This window comes from Tigriopus californicus, chromosome 8 (assembly GCF_007210705.1).
Source record: "Tigriopus californicus strain San Diego chromosome 8, Tcal_SD_v2.1, whole genome shotgun sequence".
Lineage (NCBI taxonomy): Eukaryota > Metazoa > Arthropoda > Copepoda > Harpacticoida > Harpacticidae > Tigriopus > Tigriopus californicus.
Genome location: NC_081447.1, coordinates 795,131 through 814,311, shown reverse-complemented (window position 1 = coordinate 814,311; position 19,181 = coordinate 795,131). Strand labels below are relative to the sequence as shown.

Genomic DNA, 19,181 nt, shown 5'->3' with positions numbered 1-19,181 from the left:
TAGAGATTCGCACACCCGCGAACTTGGGCCTGTTTTACCCTTTCCTTCGTGGGCACCGTCGCCCTCTCTTCAGTCTTGGTCTCCTTAGCTGGAATTCGAACGAGCGAGGCCGGCGCTCACGCCGCCTTTTCCTCCTCGAGTTTGCGAAGTCAAAATTCGCAAAAGTAGACAGAGTCTAGACACACCTTTCCGACAAAACAGTCCAATTGGGACATTATTCCAGCGTGAATTTTAATTGAAGAGTGTCTTAGTGGAATCTCATCGATTTCGGTGTGGCTATGAGCCGTATGGCGATTCTCTAGAATGGTCCAGTGATGTGTCTTATGGCTTTGAACAATCAAAATCCAGACGAAAACCAGGATCAAACGGGCTCACTGGCCACCTTGCCAGATTTGGAAGGTAAGAAAACGTGTGCCAACTTTATGTTTGATCGAGTATCACCATCTTTATTTGGGGAAATATTTTGGGATACATGCTAGCTGCTACCAGAGCAGCTCAATAAAAAAAAAAACATTCGTTCAAATCGGTGCAAATCAAATTGTGTTGTAATCAGGCCACACACATGTTCTGGAGAAAAGCAACAATCTTATCTCATTTTCTACTACGAGTAAGTGTTTTAGAATTGATAAAATGAAATTTGATACAACCAGCTATAACAGACTTGTTGGCAAAATCATTACAGCACTGTAGCACTGATAACGGAAGGGGCCCGCAAAAAGTAGCTATAATTTACTGCGAACAGGTTCAATTTCCTTCTTAGCCGGTCTTCTAGTGCTTTACGTCATCGTTCTTATTTCGTCACAGGACTGCCAATAGGAAAATGTAGGATAATTGTGTCAAACGAAAAGAAGAAAAATAGGTTATCTCTCACTAGCAATCGTTAGTCATTTTTCCAAACCAAGCACAGGTATGAACAAATACAGTACTTTTCGTTGTGTCCTCCCAAACCACGTGGCAAAAACATGGAACGAACTTTGGACTGTGTACGCAAATAATAAAACGGATATCTCACAAAAAGATTGAACATCATTCAAAACTGTACTATAATACTGTACAACGATAACGTATGACCTTATCCATTCTTTTTTCAGTCGGGACTTGACAGTCGACCAATTTCCAACCCAACTTGTTTACTTCAGTTCGAGCGCTCTGATAGGCTTGTGTCCCTCGACAATTGATCATTAGCCGCCATAGTCTTTGGTTCGGGACCTTTCAATACGTATCCAAACCTTTGAAGGAGCCCAGTAGCAATTGTGCCTTTGCAGTGATCGAGAGTCCGACATGAACTTCCCAGCTCCTCACGATCCTGGGGTGCCACCCTATCCCGGAGACCGGGTCTATCCGACCAACGCCGTGAATCGAAACCCAAGGGCATCCAATTGGAAGTAAGTTGTTGACGTAATACTCTGGTCCCTGATGCAGAGGTCCAATTCCTTCTGCGATGCGTTCACCTTCTTTCCTTTCTTTCTTTTTTTGCATTTCCTTGGTGCCCTTTTTGCATTTACTTCATGGTCTCTTTGGAGTGTCCTTTGAATTGGCTTGCGCCAAGCTCTCCCTCTAGGATGGAAAGTGCGAAAGAGAACTTTCCTGCTGAATCATGCTGCGCAGTTTCTCTAACCTTTTCGGCTTTCTTTTTTTGCTCACAAACCAAGGGAGATCCTGCAAAAATATCGCACACTGCAGGGTTGCCTTGATTATGCATAGGACGTTGGTGCGTTTAGCCGCCACGCTAAGTCAAGTGCCCAAATAACAAAACGCTTGAATATATATGCCTCCTTTTTGACTATTAAATCGGATAGATCTATCACTGTGGGGATGCTGGAAATTGGTTGCATACTTTTTGTCTTAAACGCCAAAGAAAGTTCAAGCTGAAACAACGATTATTGTTTGAGATCCTACGACTAACGTTATGTTTATGCAACCCACCCGTAAAAAATAGAAGACCGTTTGAGCTTTAAAGACGTAGAGGAGCTTCGTTTTCATTTTGCTTTTTGAGAATGTAACACAATCGTTTTTACAAAAGAGCTAGGTAGAAGTGAACAAGCCACTTGCATTACGTCTTTGAACCCATTCTCTCTTCTCTTCTCTCCTTTCCCCGAGCGACCTCTGATCCAAAGGATGTTTCAATACACCAGTTTTGATTTTAAGCCTAGTTACAGAAATTCAAAAAAATCTAAAAACAAATTGGAGCTTTGTAAACGTTTCATAACCTACTTGAGCAAAACGTAATCTTCCTAGTTACCATTCACAAAGTTTCTAAAGAATTCTGCCCGCATTCATATGGCTTCAGTTATTACAGTCAGCAGAAGAATATAATTGAACACTTTGAACTCAAAGGTTGCTTCCAGCTCCGGAGTTTGAACCCACGACACTTGGGGTGAGGAGTCTTGGCTTCATCAAGTTGCCCCTTAAACCACTCGGCTACACCAGCTCCTTCGGTGCAACTTGTGCTTAGGACAAACATTATCTCATTTTTTAAAGGAGACAACTTTACTCTCAACAGAGTCAACGTTAACGCAATATCGACCAAAAGCCCTTTTCGTAGGGAAGCATCGTTATCTTTTCCAATGAAATACGTTGGATTTTGGGTTCGACTCCCGCAAAAGAATTGACACGACATACCGGTACGTGCATGTTTATTTTTACATAGTAGACGGAGTTTTGACCCTACTATTCGAAAGTCGATAACATCAGATGTATAAAAATGGAATGTTTCATTTTCCAGATTGAAATGATTTCAATAATATCCGTCCTTGTCCCCTCCCCCCCTCTTCTTCCTCACTTTCAACCTCAATTCCTTTTGCATGAAAAGAGTTGGATTGGGCAGTTTGCTTGTGAGTTGTCTTTGTAGGGGACTTAAGATTTCTGGCTAGCGTTGCAGAGTGGAACGTTAGTCTGGATATTTCCCTCACGAAATCAACATGTCAATCATTCGAAAAGCTGCAATGGACTTGCGACCTTGAGCAACTTCTCCTAGCATCTTGGTGCAGCCACCAGAGCGAAATGCGTTCTGGACTTGGACGTATTGGATCAGATCAGGGTCATTGGGGAAGACCAAGTGACACTTAGTAATTTGTTCGACCACAATGTTCTGGAGGTTGGATCGACAAATTCTAGAAAGCCGGCGTGCTTTAGAGTAACACTGGCCAAGTTCATATAAAAAGATAAAAATTGCCCTATGAAGGAAACAAGGTACTTTGAATCCAGTAGTCGAGGCTAGCGTCCAAATAAAGTAAGATCTGGTCCAAGCTAAGATGAAGTATTCGATTGAGAAGGATCAGTGGAGAAAGAAGAGTAAAGTGGTTCATTTCGAATCCTTTTGGCTTTTATGCAAACTCTAAAAGGAAAGTCAAACACCCTGTAGGGCTCTATGGGGACGATGTTAAAACCAACTAGTAATGTAAAGGTCATGGCTAATAAGCTTAGGGATCACTTCTGTAGTCTGTTTTCAACTCCACAGAGTTTAAGAGCAACAGCTCACAGGTTCTAGCTTGCTTCTTCTGGCACATTTTTTTGGTTTGTTTTTTTCACGGGCTTTTCTAACCGCAACAGGGAATGTCATCTCCACTACTATTATTACGAAAGGTTATGTTTCGCCCAATTTTCAGAAAACGTCCAAAGTCAGATACCTTCCTTACCTCATCTGAAGATATTTGGTATTTCACATCTTGTATCAGGACATGTTTACATCCTCTTTGAAGCTAATTCATGTTGTCTCAATACCCTAAGGAAGATAAGTCACTTCCCAGAAATTTTAAGCCGATTTATCTCATCTCAAATGAGGTCTAAACCTGTAGAGTCTGTTGAGGTCCATGAAGTCATTCCTACTCATCATCACAAGTTACGAGCCCATTTTAGCACGGTTTCGCGATTGGTTCACCATCTAGAGCACGTTGTTGAGGGACTAGAGAGTCTCGAGTTGGCTGATGTAGTCAATCTTGAATTTGCCAAGTCCCTTGACAAAGTAGATCATGGCCTTTTAGTTAACAGGCTCCAAAAGCTACGGATTAAAAGCTAGGTTCTCGATTGGTTGAGAAGTTTCAATTGTGGGACCCGACAATTAGTTAAGGCCGAGGGATCTCTTCACGACATACAGTATTTGATGTCAAGTCGGGTGTCCCACAGGGCTTTGTACCGGGTCCTCTCTTTTTCATCGTCCTCATTGCACCACTTCCAAAGCTCAATAGTAATATCAGTGTCTCTTGATATGCGGATGATACAAAATTATTTTGTGGCAGAAATAGCCAAGGTTCCAGTGGTCTTGTAAAGGTTCTGAGTCAAATCTACTCTTTGGTGGCTGAGAGTATTAGGGGCTTGAAAGGAGTGAACAATATGCAGGGAAGGTATGAAAGACATCTGATACTGCACGTTTTCAAAAGCATTCGTGAGCTTTGCCCCAACCCGGGTGTTGGGGTCAATTGTAGTGACCGTAGAGGAGACTTAACGCGCGCTAAGAGAGCAACTTCAAGTCCTCAAGAATCTACTTGTAGGAATGTCAAAACAACTCTCGGGCTCCTTCAATCCAAATATACCACTTTCCTCGAATATTGGCACAGAATACTTAAGAGTTGATCTTCTAGTAGATTATAAGTCAGACTTGGACAAGTTTTAGATCTTTTGGGCTAACAAGGCCTGCCTCCTCGAATTTGTTGGATTAATACGAATTATAGCTTTTCATTTTGAATTGCTGGATATTGCAATCCCAGTAGCCGTTGGGAAGCCCACAAAAAAGTGCCGTACTAACGGCTTTACAATGGGGAAAGATTAAACATCTCAAGCATTCCCACAATTAAGAAGGCCCAACTTGTCATATCTAAAGTCGTATCCATGCAGCACGTGGGGTTTTACGATTAAGAGCACAAATGTATTCAACGATTCTTACTGAAACAAGTCACTATGATCATGAACCGGAAAAACAATCCGTGGGTACTATTTCCGTTAAGGTTATTTGCCGAGACAAGAGTTGAGCACAAAAAGCTCTTTCTTAATTCTGTCTCACTTGTCGGACGTGCAGACTTTTCAACTCTTGTTATGACATAAATGCTTCCAATTATTTCGAGATCCTCATTCGTATTTTCAACCACATTTTACCCACGTCTATTTCGTACTTTTTACGCCCGAGCAAATAGAAAGAAGTATTCTCCAACCACTTTTCAGCACACCGATTTTTTCCCTCTTACCTACCACTTCAGGTCTTCCAAAGTGCCCTGGTCTGCACTTCTTTCTACTGCCCAGCCCCGCCCCCCCCCCTATCTGGTTTTCAAATTTAATTTGACCGACCACTTCCACAAGAATGATTCGCTACATGATACTCACGACGTACCGCAGACGAACAATTACTATTGTCTCATGGTTGGTGATTTCTTCCATTTCAACCCGTATTAACGGAGAGAGCGGATAAGTCATCCAATTCGGCCTCAGCATAACTTCAACTAGTGGGGTCTTAATTTGATTGACAATTCTGGAAAAGTTGCACTTTGGGAAGGTTAATGCATTTCCAGCCATTTGATACCTACTCGATTTAGTCGTGTCTGGAGATCGCCCCGTCATGGCTCTTCGATAAACCACCAGTGTCCCCGCCCCTCTCGTTCTCCCTTGTCTTGGCCTCTTCCAATTACGACTTGATGCACAGATCTCACAATGGACGACTTGACATCAAACGAACGAGCTCGGCTGCAGAGCAATGACACTTTCTGCATGTCCACCATGGCGCTAATCCGTAAGATTTGGCTTCAGTTGACCGAATGCAAAATGCGGAAAACGGCAAATTTTCCTGTCGGAATGCAAAATCTCTGCCAATGTGGCCTATGTAGTGAGATTACTTCGAGCGAGTCTGACTGGAGATGCATGCCGTGTCAGAATGTCGTAGATGTGTGGAGGAAGGAGGATTAATAGACATCTGTAAAAGAGAACGGTTAAAATGAGTGTTTAGCGAAAAGAAGGATCAAGTGCCACTATGTTGGAAAGGTCCTGCGTCTCGTACTTCAATTTTGAAGTACCAAATTGGCTCATTTTAATAAATGGCCCAGTAGGGCCGGTATCAAAGGCAAATTAAGTCCTGATACCTCAGAGGTCCATAAAAGTGGAGAAAACTGCAAAAGTTTTGCATCCCAGTCAGACGTCTGGAAATGTCGAATCTCTGCTCTAGCTCAAGGCTTGAGAAATCTGCAACCACGAGAAAAAGCTTCTCCTCGGTCGGAAAATGCATAACTTTGCCTGCTTGGGCTGCCATTGAAGCTCATTTGCTCCAGAAGTAACGTCTTCTTGAGTGCGTGAGTCGTTCTGAAGGGTGGAAATCCCATTGGCATCCAGCGATGATGCCTTTCTCTTCGATGCCGAAATTTTCATATGAAGAGACGACAAAGGTCATTCTGCATTGGCCTAGATTAAACCGACCCCGTTAGCTCTTTCTGATAAGGCCAGCACTTCATTCATATCGTAATCGTAATCATGGGAATGTCTTATTCATGCAAAAACTAGAACTTTGAGCGGGTATTTGAAGCATATGATGTGCATCCTGTGAGTCGATCAAGAACATGTTTATAACAAGGTGGGAATGCAGAATTGAAAAGAACTACTTGTGAGTGCGATAGGTTTCAAAGTAATCAACGTCAGCTTTGCAACCATCTGTATTATCCAAACCTGTCATCCATGCTGGTAGAGTCGCACAGACAACCAAGATCATTCATTTATCACATCATTTCTTGACAACCATTTAGACTGTTCGTTGACTCTCTGTGAATAAAATTTGATTCCAAAATTTGCGTATTCAGAATAATAGAAAATGTAGCACAAGGTAGTTCAGGGATTTCCATTACCGTTATTTAAAGCAATTTTGAATCACTTTATCGAGCGTATCATTATGATTGAATCTGCTATTTTTAGACTAATTGTCCCATTATTTAGATAATTCTTGTCAAATTGATATACACCAAAGAACGCAATGTGGCATTGTTTGTAAAGTGCTTTGTGGGTGTCATTTTAATTACCAAAAAATGTAACGTGCAATGAACTCAATTGACTCATCTGCTCTACAGGATAGCTCGATTCGTGACAAAGTTGCATAAAAGTTGAATTTTATCATCTTTCTTCACAAACAAGTCTGAATTAGAGTGTGCCGCTATAAACAATTGACCCATTCTAAAATTCAACTTGCAAACGAAGTGACCATTTTTGCAAAAAAAAAAAATTGATTGCAGTCACCAGTGGTGGCCAATCTTTCAAGCCCATTATGTAAAAACTTGAAACTTTCCTTCATTGGGCATTGGTTGCAAAGTCGACGCAATAGCTGGGAGGTCGTTAGCAGAGTAAATTTCAGGCTCTCTCGTTGTATTAATGCTCTTGAGCAACAGCTGAGTGCTCAAATGAACATTCGCACGCCGTTGCTTCACTCATTCCTTGAACATTTTTGCACTTTTAAACGAATTGTCCGAGAGCTGATTTTCAAGCGAAAGAGGGGGAACTGGGAAAGTTGTAAGACACTCCTCTATGACTCACCGATTAGCGGACGTACAAAATGCCTCAGGAATGGCATTGGAGGGGCAGGGTTGCTCGGCACTTGCTATGATTTCAAGTCAAAAACCTGCTCTACGCGTCCATCCCCTAAACATACGAAACAACCGAGTAGCCTCGAAAGAGTGACCAAGATCTATCTCTCCATTTGATAGAAACTTGCATGCAGCAAAGACTAGAGAGGGAAGCGACGGCTTGATTGACCAAGATGTTCGTTCAATTGTGGAACCTCTTCCTCCGATAACCTTGGGCAAGGAAAGGGAATAGACAAGGCAAGGCATGCTTCCTAGTTGCACATGCACAACATTATCAGTATTAGAAGGCCACGAGCCCGCAGGCACGACACAAGGTGCCCTTGAGAACTTGGCCTGTATGTGCGTAGTGTGAGCTTCTAACGGCTGTACGTCACTTTTCCTTTTCTCCTCACATTGTGTTCCTTGATGAGAGAGAGAGAGAGAGAGAGAGCCTTGCTTAGCTAGGCATTAATGGCTGAATAGAGCCGGAAACGCGGCCTTGCAACTTGGCATTCTCGAACAAGGTCGGTAGGATGAATATATGTTCGCCTAATGAATGCAGCAATCCACTTCCGGTGGGTGGTTTGAGGCCACAGGGTGGCGACACTGGTCGGGTCCGAAGCTAGAACTTTCGTAACTTGTACAGCTATCCTCGAACATTCTGATGCCCTTAAAGGGAAACTGGCGGAGTTTATCATGGGCTAGGAAAAGAGTACTGAGTGGTCAAATTCACACACCCTGTTGTTTAGAGTGATATTAGGAAGCCGTTGGCCTTCGCCTTGTCCCAAATACAACAGTGGCGGAGAATGCAGCTCCTTTTGAGCGTACAGTACAAAACAGCTTCTAAGGCCAAAAAAAGGAGAGGGAGAGTGCTCAAGAAGGCCTTGAAGAGAAAGACTTTGATAGTGACTAGAATGTCGTTTTGGCTCCTTACCCTATGACGACAAGACATAGAAGGAAAGAAATGTATGTGCTTGAATAACCGCACCATTCAACGTTTTCCATGGTGCATGAGGCGTGAGAGAGGAGAGACATCGACAGAGACATGTCAGATGAGAATGGAGCTTGCATCCCAATCGTTCAAGGTGACTCCTACCGTTGAATGCAAGTTGAACACTCCACAATTCTACCCTCGTTTGCGATAACGGCAATCCCACACTACATACATCTACTACTATTGCAACAACTCCTACTTAGATCAGTCTTCTGAAGTCAGGCTGCCTTTTCGTACCCAGCAGTTGACTTTGCTAATGACGATGATTGCTCCCTTGTCATACGTACGATGTTCAGGTGCTGCAAGGTGGTGCACGACGTTCAAGTACCTTGCATCCGTCCGCACATCATTCACCCACCCACATGAGAAATGGCAACTTATGATTCCCCGTTCCAGTGGCACGGCATTTGTCTTGCTGCACATGTGTATGTTCGAGGCAGCCCATACAGGGAATGTTCAATCCGTGACTTGGCTTACTATCATTGCCCTCTCAGAGAACTAGTACAAACTTCAGCTCCAAGCGCGATACTACTATTACTACTCCTCATCCTCCTACTACTACTAGCACCAGTAGTAGTTGCAATGGTAGGAGTAGTAGTAGTAGTAGTAGAGGCAGTAGTGGTACTACACATTGCCATGCTTGAGTAACAAACGCATTACTTGCAAAAGTGTACTCCACTCGTGAGCGCAATACCACGAGCTCCATTACCTCGGCCTGTTAAAGTACGTTTATGTGAAGTTCGATGGAGCAATGTATGCTTGAAATGCCTGTTGAACGGTACCATTATTCCCATCAAAGTCCATTTCCAATCGTTCTTTTTCAACGACGTGGTGTTGAATGGAAAAACATCTCTTTAGACTCGGTCCGTGATGCTAGCTAGCATCAACGTTTGCGGATTGTTTCAGGCGATTCATGAATGACGCTTGGGTCCCATGTTGAAACATAGTACATGGCACGCAGTCGTACTTGATTATGTACTTTGAGTTGGCCTCAAAGATCAAGCAATGCTCAAACAGGTGAGCAAGGAACCCTTACGTTTACAAGCAAATATACGTAGTGCAGATAAGCTGGCTGGCTTCCAGTTGTTTTAAATGACTTCCAATGAGTTCTAAACAATCGCAAATCTCTTTCCTATAGCAAATGTAATGTTATCAGACGTCACCAAATGTAAGACTATGAGACCCCAGTAGATTGAGCTAACCTTGAACATGACTGATTTCATTGGGTTTCTTCAGTCAGTCCTGTACTCGGCTTCACGGAGGATGAGAGAGGGAGGGCGAGATAGAGAGAAAGAGAGAAAGAGAGAGAGAGAGAGAGAGAGAGACGAGAAAGACGAGAAAGAGAAATGCAGTAATAGGCCTTGGTTGTGCACAACTGCATGTGGGCTCTGGTGCCCTTGCTTAGTGGCTTCTTTTCGTCCCCTCCCCACCGTGATGAGTGTGCCCCACGGTCCACGTAGCTATGTGGGTGATATGATGTAGAAAACGTGTAGCTTGGATCGAGCCTTGGTGGCGGTTAAGGTGCACTTGCTGCTGATACAACGACGAAATGCGGAAGGCGGAGAGGGAAGAAAATACCCCGAGAGGCACGGGCAAAATTGAAGAGGTGCATGCTTGCACTCTCACATCCGATCCGACCGACTACCTCAAGACTCTTCCATATACAGTACATTCTGCTGAACGGGAAAGACATGGACGGCGGCGCATTGGTGGAATTACAAGACGATGATATTTGTAGTTTTCGTCGGAGTAGTAGTAGTAGTAGTAGTAGTAGTAGAAGTCGTAGTAGTAGTAGTAGTAGTAGAAGTCGTAGTGGTAGTGGTCGCCGTAGTAATCATCACTACTCTGGGTAGTCTCGCACCACCTCCATCGCAACAACCGCAGGAGCAGTACTGTTGAAGTAACTTCGTACTAGTGGCAGGAACTCTACGGCGAGAAGTTGTCCGCGTAGTAGAAGTCGCCGCAGTGGTGGTAGTTTGTTCTTGTGCACTCCTGTGCTAGGTCGGCACAACGAGAATGCAGGGCGAATGCAGTCCTCCTCGTCCTGCCAATGTGCAGCAAAGCGATGATGATAAAATACAGTGAAATCGTCCAATCCTCAGTTGTCCACAGCACCGCAGTTGCATCACATGCAGTCAGAAAAGGGCCCTCATTCGTTCGGCTTCTTCACATTAGACGGTCATCGAGTTGTCAGTGAACACCCACTATCCATGAATGGTGGCTGAGCTTTGGGTGACTTAGGGATTGGCAGGATCATGAAGAGGAGGTCATGTGCCTTGAGTGCCACTCCTTTCTGGTATTTCTTTCGTTGGCCTTTGAGTGCACATCTCGACCTTAACGGCTTTCTAGTGCAAGTTCAAGGACGTTTCAATGGAACGTTTTCCAATGAGAATAAAGTGCCTCACAGTGTGACAATGACATCCAAGGCTATTGTAGGTGACATATCCAATTGAAAGTGTTCTGGAATGTCAGTCCTAAATTCCTTTGCAAATATGTGTATGTGGGAAATTATTTTCAAGAATATGTGACAATTTCTAGTTCAGTGAACCAACTACCTCAAACTGTGTGTTCTGACAAATGATACGATTCCAATCAATCTCTACCTCTATTACTACGGGTCAACAGTAAATAATTCAGTGTCAAATCGGCAAAATTGGCCACTTCAAGCCATAACGCCCTCTATGTTTGTGTAATCCAACTAAAATAGTGCATCCATTCAACAAATTGATCATACATTCTACATAAATCGTGTTTATTTAGTGTTTCAATCTTCTGACGAATTCCTGTTCATGTAAGTAAAAAAATGGATTTGTGAAGAGTAGGAGTAGGAATTTTAGGATTGAGTTTTCGTTTCTCCCGTTTCCGGTAGCTTTTGCAGCCCTCAAACTGCAAACCTCCTCTCAAAAGGCAGGCCGTAATGAGTGCCTTCAAAGTAAGTGAATAGAGTGATTTTCGCCATTCTAAGTCCAAAGTTCTTCACAGGAGTGTGTAGAGAGTCTCCCCACCCCATAAATTTGCATCCAAATGTGGGGGAAAGGGCTTAAAAATAGGGTTGGATTAGTGCAGTGGCTGCAAGTGCGTAAGTGCTCTTCTGCAACGGCCCTGCACTCAGCTGCCATCTTGCAAGTGCTATTGCCTTTCTCACTGCAGTGTTAGTGCACTCGAAACAAACAAAGAATATAAGTTAAAACACAATGTGGGACCAAAATTGAACATCGCAGTGTTCATGTGAAAACGGGTTAGGATCAGAAAAAGCTCGGTTGGGTTCACATTGGGTGCTAAAATTGCCATAAATTTTCGGATTCGCTCAATGCTTAGGCAACATTGTGAGTCCAGGACGTCCTGCCCAATCAGCCTGCTTGTACAATGATACTGTGTAGATGGGCGGGCATAAGCGTATCCTCGCTGCCCTTCTCATGCGCAATTGCGCTTGTGCCCGAGGACCATGCAGAGGGCTCTTAACAATGCTGGATGTCAGGGGAACCAGTCAAAGCTGGATAGGGGGGGGGGTTTGGGGGAGTTTGAGAGCCCCCTCCCCTCCTGGATGGGAATGTGCTCTCTTGCCTCTTGTTGGCTTTTTGCTTGGAATGACTGAGCTGAGCAGAGATTGGGAAGCATGGAGAAGCATTTGGTAGTGCAGGCGTATTGAGAAGTGCTCCTGCCCTGTAGCCCACTCTTTGTGCAGGATGCAGTGCGTTGAACCTCTCGGCCAAGTCGTAAAAACAGGCAAAGGAGGAGGAGGAGGAGGACTTCTAGAGTGAAGAAGGACGCCTTTCTGGATTCCAATTCTTGTAGTCTAGCTGTAAAGAAGGTGGTGCAAAAAGTTGATGAATTTTCGAGCTTAGATTAACACCTTGGAAAATGGGCATAGCACCAAGAGAAACGCATTCGTGGACACTTGGAAATATGCACATGTATCATGCTTGGATATTATAAAGCTTCCTTTCCCTAGGCCTTTGAAGAGCAGCCTTACTTCCGCTTTAAAGTTAAGCGTAAACCCTGATGTTCCATTCAAGTGTGGGACAGGGATCCAATGCTAGCTGTGCTTTCCGCCGGTTCCAGCAATAGCAAGCTCAACCCTCTCTGTTCCCTCCAATCATTTGCCTCCTCTCTTCTTTCCACCGAGAGCGCATATGACCGCTGCGTTCTTCGCTTTGAAGGAGGAGGATGGAGAAGGAACAGTGCATAGGCGTACGGACAGAACTAGGCGTGTGTTTCGGGGTAGGATCCGCAGGATCTAGTTCTGCAAGGATTTTCGTGACTTTGCCTGCTTAAATGCCACTGATGTCGAAGCAGCGAGGGAGTAGGGGACAAAAATTCACTCCAGGGCCGAGCGCACTCATTCTCTGTATCTCCCTTTTTTGCTGGCTCTATTTATCTACCTTGCCTGGCGTTTGCCTGTGAATGTACGTCCTGGTAGTGGATGCATAAATGTTTTGAAGCAAAAAAACATAGCAGCATTTGCTGGCCTCTGTGAGAATGCAGTGACTGTTCAGTTGGTGGTGAAGCCTCAAAACCTGATCTCGACGATGTGAAAGGTAGAATCACTAGAATTGAATTTGATTTCAAAGGAGGCGAGGGACATTGATTAGGTTCAGTTTTTAAGAAACGAATGAGAATTAAGAATAACATGTTTTACCCGTTCTTTATTGCAGGGAGGCCACCACATTCTCCGTCGTTGAGGGAAGGGAAAACAATCACAACACGGCAAACAGAAACTTTAAGAGGATGGGGAGCGAAAAATATAAGCTCAAATGGAGCCGGTATGAGTCCAATATCTTATCAGCTTTTCACAGTCTCTTGGAATCCGAGACACTTTCCGATGTAACCTTGTTTTGTGAAGGTCAAACCTTCAAGGCACATCGGCTCGTCTTGGCCGCGTGTAGCACGCACTTCGAGAGTCTCTTCAGTCAAACGCCCATCAACGCCCCAAGTACGAATCAGTTCTTCGTTATCCTGGATGGCACCCGAGCTGATGATTTGCAGATTCTCTTGCACTTCATGTACAGAGGAGAAGCTTATCTCCATCAAGACCGAATCAACAGTGTACTTCGGACGGCTGAGGCCCTTCAGGTGAAAGGGCTCTCGGAGGGTCCCCGAGGCATTGAGCTCAATAATCAAAATGCCCATGGACCAGGAAATAATGGACGGTCGTGGTCGCCTCATCCGCAACAACCGTTTGTTGGCGACTCACCACATCACCAGCGTCACAAGAAGAAAGACTTGGATGATCATTCACAAATGAGAGAAAGGCACCATGGCTCCCCTCCTCCGAGCATGCACAGCAGTACGGGAGAGGGCATGGCCCAATCTTACTATGCTCCACCTCCTATCACTCGGGAGCCCTTTCCAATGTATTCAGGGTCAATTCGAAGCACAAGCTCATATTCACGAACCTCTCGAGACGACCACCGTGACCAACCAGCCCGATTTAGCCCTCTACCACATAACAGATCAAAATCCCCCGGGCCACCTCCACCTCCAGGGCGTTATCCTTTGGAAAAGTTCAACTCTCCTCCCCATGGTCCAAGCGGGCTACTGCCGTCCTCTTCCGTGGATCTTCCAAGCAAAGAAGAGCGTGACACCACCCCAATATCAGTGGTTTCAGCCCCGGAAATCTATGAAGGCCGATCGATATCTCGAGGTCATGACTCGGATCGCCCCCCCTCAAACAAGACTGATACCCACTCCCCAGAGTATGAGCGTCAAACGCCCACTATGAGCTCCCCGCTTCAAAAGACGGGATTTCCCTCAGACTCAACGACGGACCCTGCGTCTGGTGCGGGACCTTCTGGCCTGTTGAGGTCGGCTTTTAAGACTGAGGAACAAAACCGCCTGCGCAGATCATCTGATCCAGGCGCTCCAGGAATGAACAACGAGGCTGATGCAGGAGACAGGGCCACGCCTTCAGACGACCACAGACCCAAATTTCCACCAGAGTTTCGTAATGTTCGTGATGACTTATCCAGGATGGCCACTTCTAGTCCTCAAGGACGAACTAATGGTAAGAAAGAAATTCTGGGGAGAACCTATCCCCTTTTTCGAGCATTGCTGAACTTGATTAAGACGCTAATGATTACTACACACTTGCAAACAATGTCGCCAAAATTTCACAAATACGAGATATACCAATTTCCCTATCAGATATGAGAATGATGGAAGACGATGCGAGGACTCAAGCAGCCGCTACTAGTTTGGAACAGTTTCGTCGATTGGCACAAGCACAAGAACATCTAATGCCACGCCGGGTTCATCAAGGCGGGCTGTCGGCACTGGTTCCAGGGCTGACTGCTAGCGATTATATGCGCTTTGCAATGCCCGTGAGAGATCCAGATAATGGCGATCCAATTTCTGGCTCAGGTATGACAATGTTAGAGTTTAAAGTGAGCTACCTAATTGCCTGAGGAAAAATATGTCGCTTTTCGTCTAAACACTTGTTTAAAATCATGTACGTGGCCATAGGGAGAGAGGGTACAATAGCAACACTTGTCAAAGCTCTTTATTGTTTAACGAAGAAAGTGGAATGTTTTGAAGAAATCAAAACAATTTGCCAATTATTTCGTTTTATTTTGTACTAAAGTGACTTGCAGTTGAGTGGTAACATTAAGATTTGGATGGGCTAGATTAATCTACTCAAATCACTCAAAAATGAACTCATTCCGCCTCCTTTCACAATTGTGAAAATAACAACTCTTGACTTCAAAGTTCGAAATTCTCCCTTTTCAGGTACAAAGCTTAAATGTCCTTTTTGTGAGAGAACCTATGGTTACGAGACCAACTTGAGGGCCCACATTCGACAACGCCATCAAGGAATCAGGGTGTCTTGTCCCTACTGTCCGCGTACTTTCACGAGAAACAACACAGTTAGGCGTCATGTGCAAAGGGAACACAGACATTTAGCGGGCCGCATCCCAACTAAATTTGGATCGACTCGTGTCATGCCTGATCCCATTACTTCAGGCGTAGGGGCTGGCAACAATGGGGGTGGGGCCTTGCCACATCATGCAATGCCACCATCTCCTCTTCGCTCTGGCTCTCCCATTCCAACGTCCTCGGGGGTTGGAAGTGGTCCAGGATCCATGGACACATCAGGGATGGGTAAATCGCCACACCCCTGACAGCCAATTCGCGATGACAAGGAGCCTCTAGCCTCTCGAAACTCTCGAAACTCTTCCCCGTATGAGGTAGAGGGATTTGAGGGTGCAATGGAGGTGAATGCCACCCAGTTTGATCATGATGAAGGTCCCCTTGTCATCGATGAGCAAGAGGAGCAGCAGCAACTAAACCACATGAATCACCGAAACATACCCCCCAATAGTCTCGCCACGCCCACCGGTCAACCCCATCCTACCTGAGAACCGTTTGATCATGAGGCAGTATTACGCGTCAGCATCCTTGGTTTCCTATCGAATCTCACGAAAAAAAAGCAAGACAACCGAACAGTGTTCCTTGACTCCCCTCGCCACGCCTTTTTCTCTCCCTGGAAGAGACACACATCAACATACACACCAGCGTCTGTCGTCGTTGCGCTCATCTCACCTCCAACAGTAACTATAAGACTGAGCTTTATATTACTACTACCGCATCAATTTCAAGGCCCCTGATTCGTTCTCGAGGGCTCCCAACAGAATTTCCTCCCCATTCCCTATGGCCAACTCCCTCTTTTGATGTCCTCGACTGAAATCAAAACACTATCGCCGTGTTTGAAGCAAAGTGCGGCTCCATCGTTTGATGTTCTACCTCCGGACTGTCGTTGTTAAAAACAAAGACATGGTCCCATCTTCAATATTCAAGAACCACAAGGTCAATAGATCAAGGCTCACCCCTTGATGTCCATGGCTAGTGGCTGGTTTCAAAACATGGCCACATCACCTCCTTTCTCGGGTAAACTGGGACTTTTGAAAGTCACAGTAAAAACTGAATATTTTACGAGTAAACAACTTACAAGTAGTTATTACTTGACTGGCCCTACAAAACAATACTTACCCCACCTTGTTTCTTCTCATCTGAAACTATAATAGCCCCTCGCCCCGCCTTTACACACTATCCCGCTTTCTTCGTTTCCGTCGGGTCTCAATTCTTGGTATTTCTACCTCATTCTTTACCCGCGTCGACCACATCATTCAATAGTTATGTTTGGTAACTTATTACTCTTCACCCGTACCTCACCCGTGCAGCAATGTGCTTCAACTTGTTTAAAATCTCTTGAACTAAGTAAGGGTGACCAATCCCGATGAAATCGAAGACATACGAGCACTCAAGTAAAACTGATCTTCTACCTCTGAAGCCCATAGCACATACCGGTCCGTATCTCACAATTCATAAATCCATCACCTCAAGATATTACCTCACACTAATATAGTATGGGCTGGTATTTGTGGACAAAACAGCAACTATTGACCTCCAATTTCTCCCGCCATCATCGATTGGTCACCGTTGATTTAGTTCTCCCAAAATTTTGAGCGCTTTCTTCTTGGCCAAAGGACCACGCTTCCAGACTGGGCCTGAAGATTCCAATTCAATTATTGGCCACGTTTTCAAAGACTGATACAGACAGAGACACCTGGCTTCTCTAAAAGTTGCCTTGATTTGAGGACACGAAGACTAATTCAAAATTTGCTCAGGTTTCAGAAGAACGAGAACTAAGAGCAAAACTTTAATCCTATTGCCTTCTCTCACGATCGCCCCCTGCCCCTCCTGCCCCTCCTGCCCCAAGCTATACTGCCTACCATCTAAACTACCATAGAAAACTGCCCTTTATCACAAGCATGTCTCTCCAAACCCAGAACCACCCGCAAATGAAATGTGCAATAGTCATTCATAACCACAATAGTTACCACAGTGAACAACTAACTACCGGTCTCTGAACCTGTCGAAACACCCCCTGAACTCAAGCTATTGATAAAGAAAATACTACCGCTACCATGTGCAACCCAGAGAAAGCCCTTGCTTGTAAAACATTGTTGAGCCAACGTATGAATGCCTTATCGTGTGCGGCCTCTGAAAGAGGGCACACATGGCTTTAAAACGTATCAGATTCCTCCTCAGACCCATTTTACTAGGTTTTTTCTATAGTTCATGTTGTACATACCTTTGGATTGACTTTCTAAAGAGGAGCTTTTAAGTGTGAGTTGGTGTTATACCTTTCAAAAGGAACACAACGTCCCCTACAAAGAAAATAACGTACTTCCATTTTATCATTTGCATGATGAATTGGTGTTCTCTATTTCACAGTGAAGAAGGCCTATGGCGAGTGTACATATAGTCTGCCTCCACACAAATCCCTCTTACATACTACTGCTACTTCTACTACTATTATGAACAACAACAACAACAACAACAAAAAAGAAACGTTTTAAATGTCGCTGTTTATATTGACTTGAAATATTGCTCTATAATTGATGGATCAAATCCGGTCTTTTCGAACTCTCTGATTTTCTCACTCGTTTATGGTGAAACCCTTTAAACCGGTGAAACCTCCTCCCAGCTATTTGTTGAAATGTGAAAATAATGAATGTATTTCCAAACACAACACGTGGACAAACTCATTAAGGTAATAATATTACTGGTGCTGATGAGACAGATATCCCGTTGTGCTGATCCTAGATCAGATTTTATTGGCCTCTGAAAGAAAATTGGCTTTTCCTTCTTATTCTAAATCCTCTTTTTGAGTGTAGATGATTAATTCTATGACTCTGCTTGGGACTTATCATCGCCACTTTCTTTATCTCTTTATCGTGTACTAGTGACACCAAATGTATGAATGTTGCTTTAACTATTTTCTAATCTGGATTAAGGGGGGCAATGTTGTCGCTTTACTCCGAAAATTTTCCTCCTCGAAATTACACTCTTTCTTCAACTATTGCTTGATCCAACCAATATATCAGTCAAAATGCCACCAGTTTCGTTTTCCAAAAGTAACAGCCTCCAAAAGGAGCCCTTGAAATTCCCGTTGATTACAAGACTGAACCACACCCACATCCATTTCAAAGAGATGAACCGCAACAGTTATTCAATAGCCTCTCCATAGTCGTAACAATATTATCAGCACCTCTTACTATATACCAATAACTACATCAACAATAATTATTATGATAATACAAAGAACAACTACCACAACAACAACAACAACAACAACAACTACTACTACATCTCCTCCTCTCCAATCCATCCCGGTAAATCTGCCTCCAGAGACAAACTCTAAAAACCCCGACAACAAAAACACTCACGTTTCAATTTTGCTATTATCACATACAACGATGACTATTGTTATCATTATTATAATTATTGACTGGATATACTAAGAACACATATGCAGTACTGTTCAAATATATGACTCATTTGCATAGTCTTATGAATAAAAAAAATCACAAATCAATTCTGATGTGAATGAACTACTGAACAAACCTTATAGTGTGGATTCATCAGCATTTCTTTTGCAAACAAGCGAAACTTCTATCTCATGTCTTCTTCAAAACCGCTGTGACCAAGGCGAGAAATAAGTAGGGCTTTAGTCGAGCCCTGGAAATAAAGGAAGTTTTTCTGAATGTCGTTGCTTTTTAATATTGATTCAAAAGTCAGAAAAATCAAAGAACTCGCCAATCACTAGTGTCCACTATTAATATTGCTTGATATGTTATAGGTTGAAAACCCTCTTCATC

At 44.0% G+C, this 19,181-nt stretch overlaps 1 protein-coding gene across 4 annotated transcripts; it reads left to right on the top strand.

The window, feature by feature from the left end:
- The first annotated feature begins 1,244 nt into the window (after nucleotides 1-1,244).
- On the top strand, nucleotides 1,245-18,898 carry LOC131885606 (zinc finger protein chinmo-like). Of its 4 annotated transcripts, none has more exons than XM_059233704.1 (4): nucleotides 1,245-1,385; nucleotides 13,176-14,524; nucleotides 14,665-14,880; nucleotides 15,247-18,898. In XM_059233704.1, the coding sequence occupies exons 1-4, from the start codon at nucleotides 1,282-1,284 to the stop codon at nucleotides 15,636-15,638; spliced, it is 2,061 nt and encodes a 686-aa protein (XP_059089687.1). In that variant the 5' UTR covers nucleotides 1,245-1,281; the 3' UTR covers nucleotides 15,639-18,898. The 4 variants fall into 4 exon arrangements, with proteins under 4 accessions (XP_059089687.1, XP_059089689.1, XP_059089690.1 ...); XM_059233706.1 differs by lacking the exon at nucleotides 1,245-1,385 and adding an exon at nucleotides 10,645-11,311; XM_059233707.1 differs by lacking the exon at nucleotides 1,245-1,385 and adding an exon at nucleotides 11,385-11,452.
- The last annotated feature ends 283 nt before the right edge of the window (nucleotides 18,899-19,181 follow it).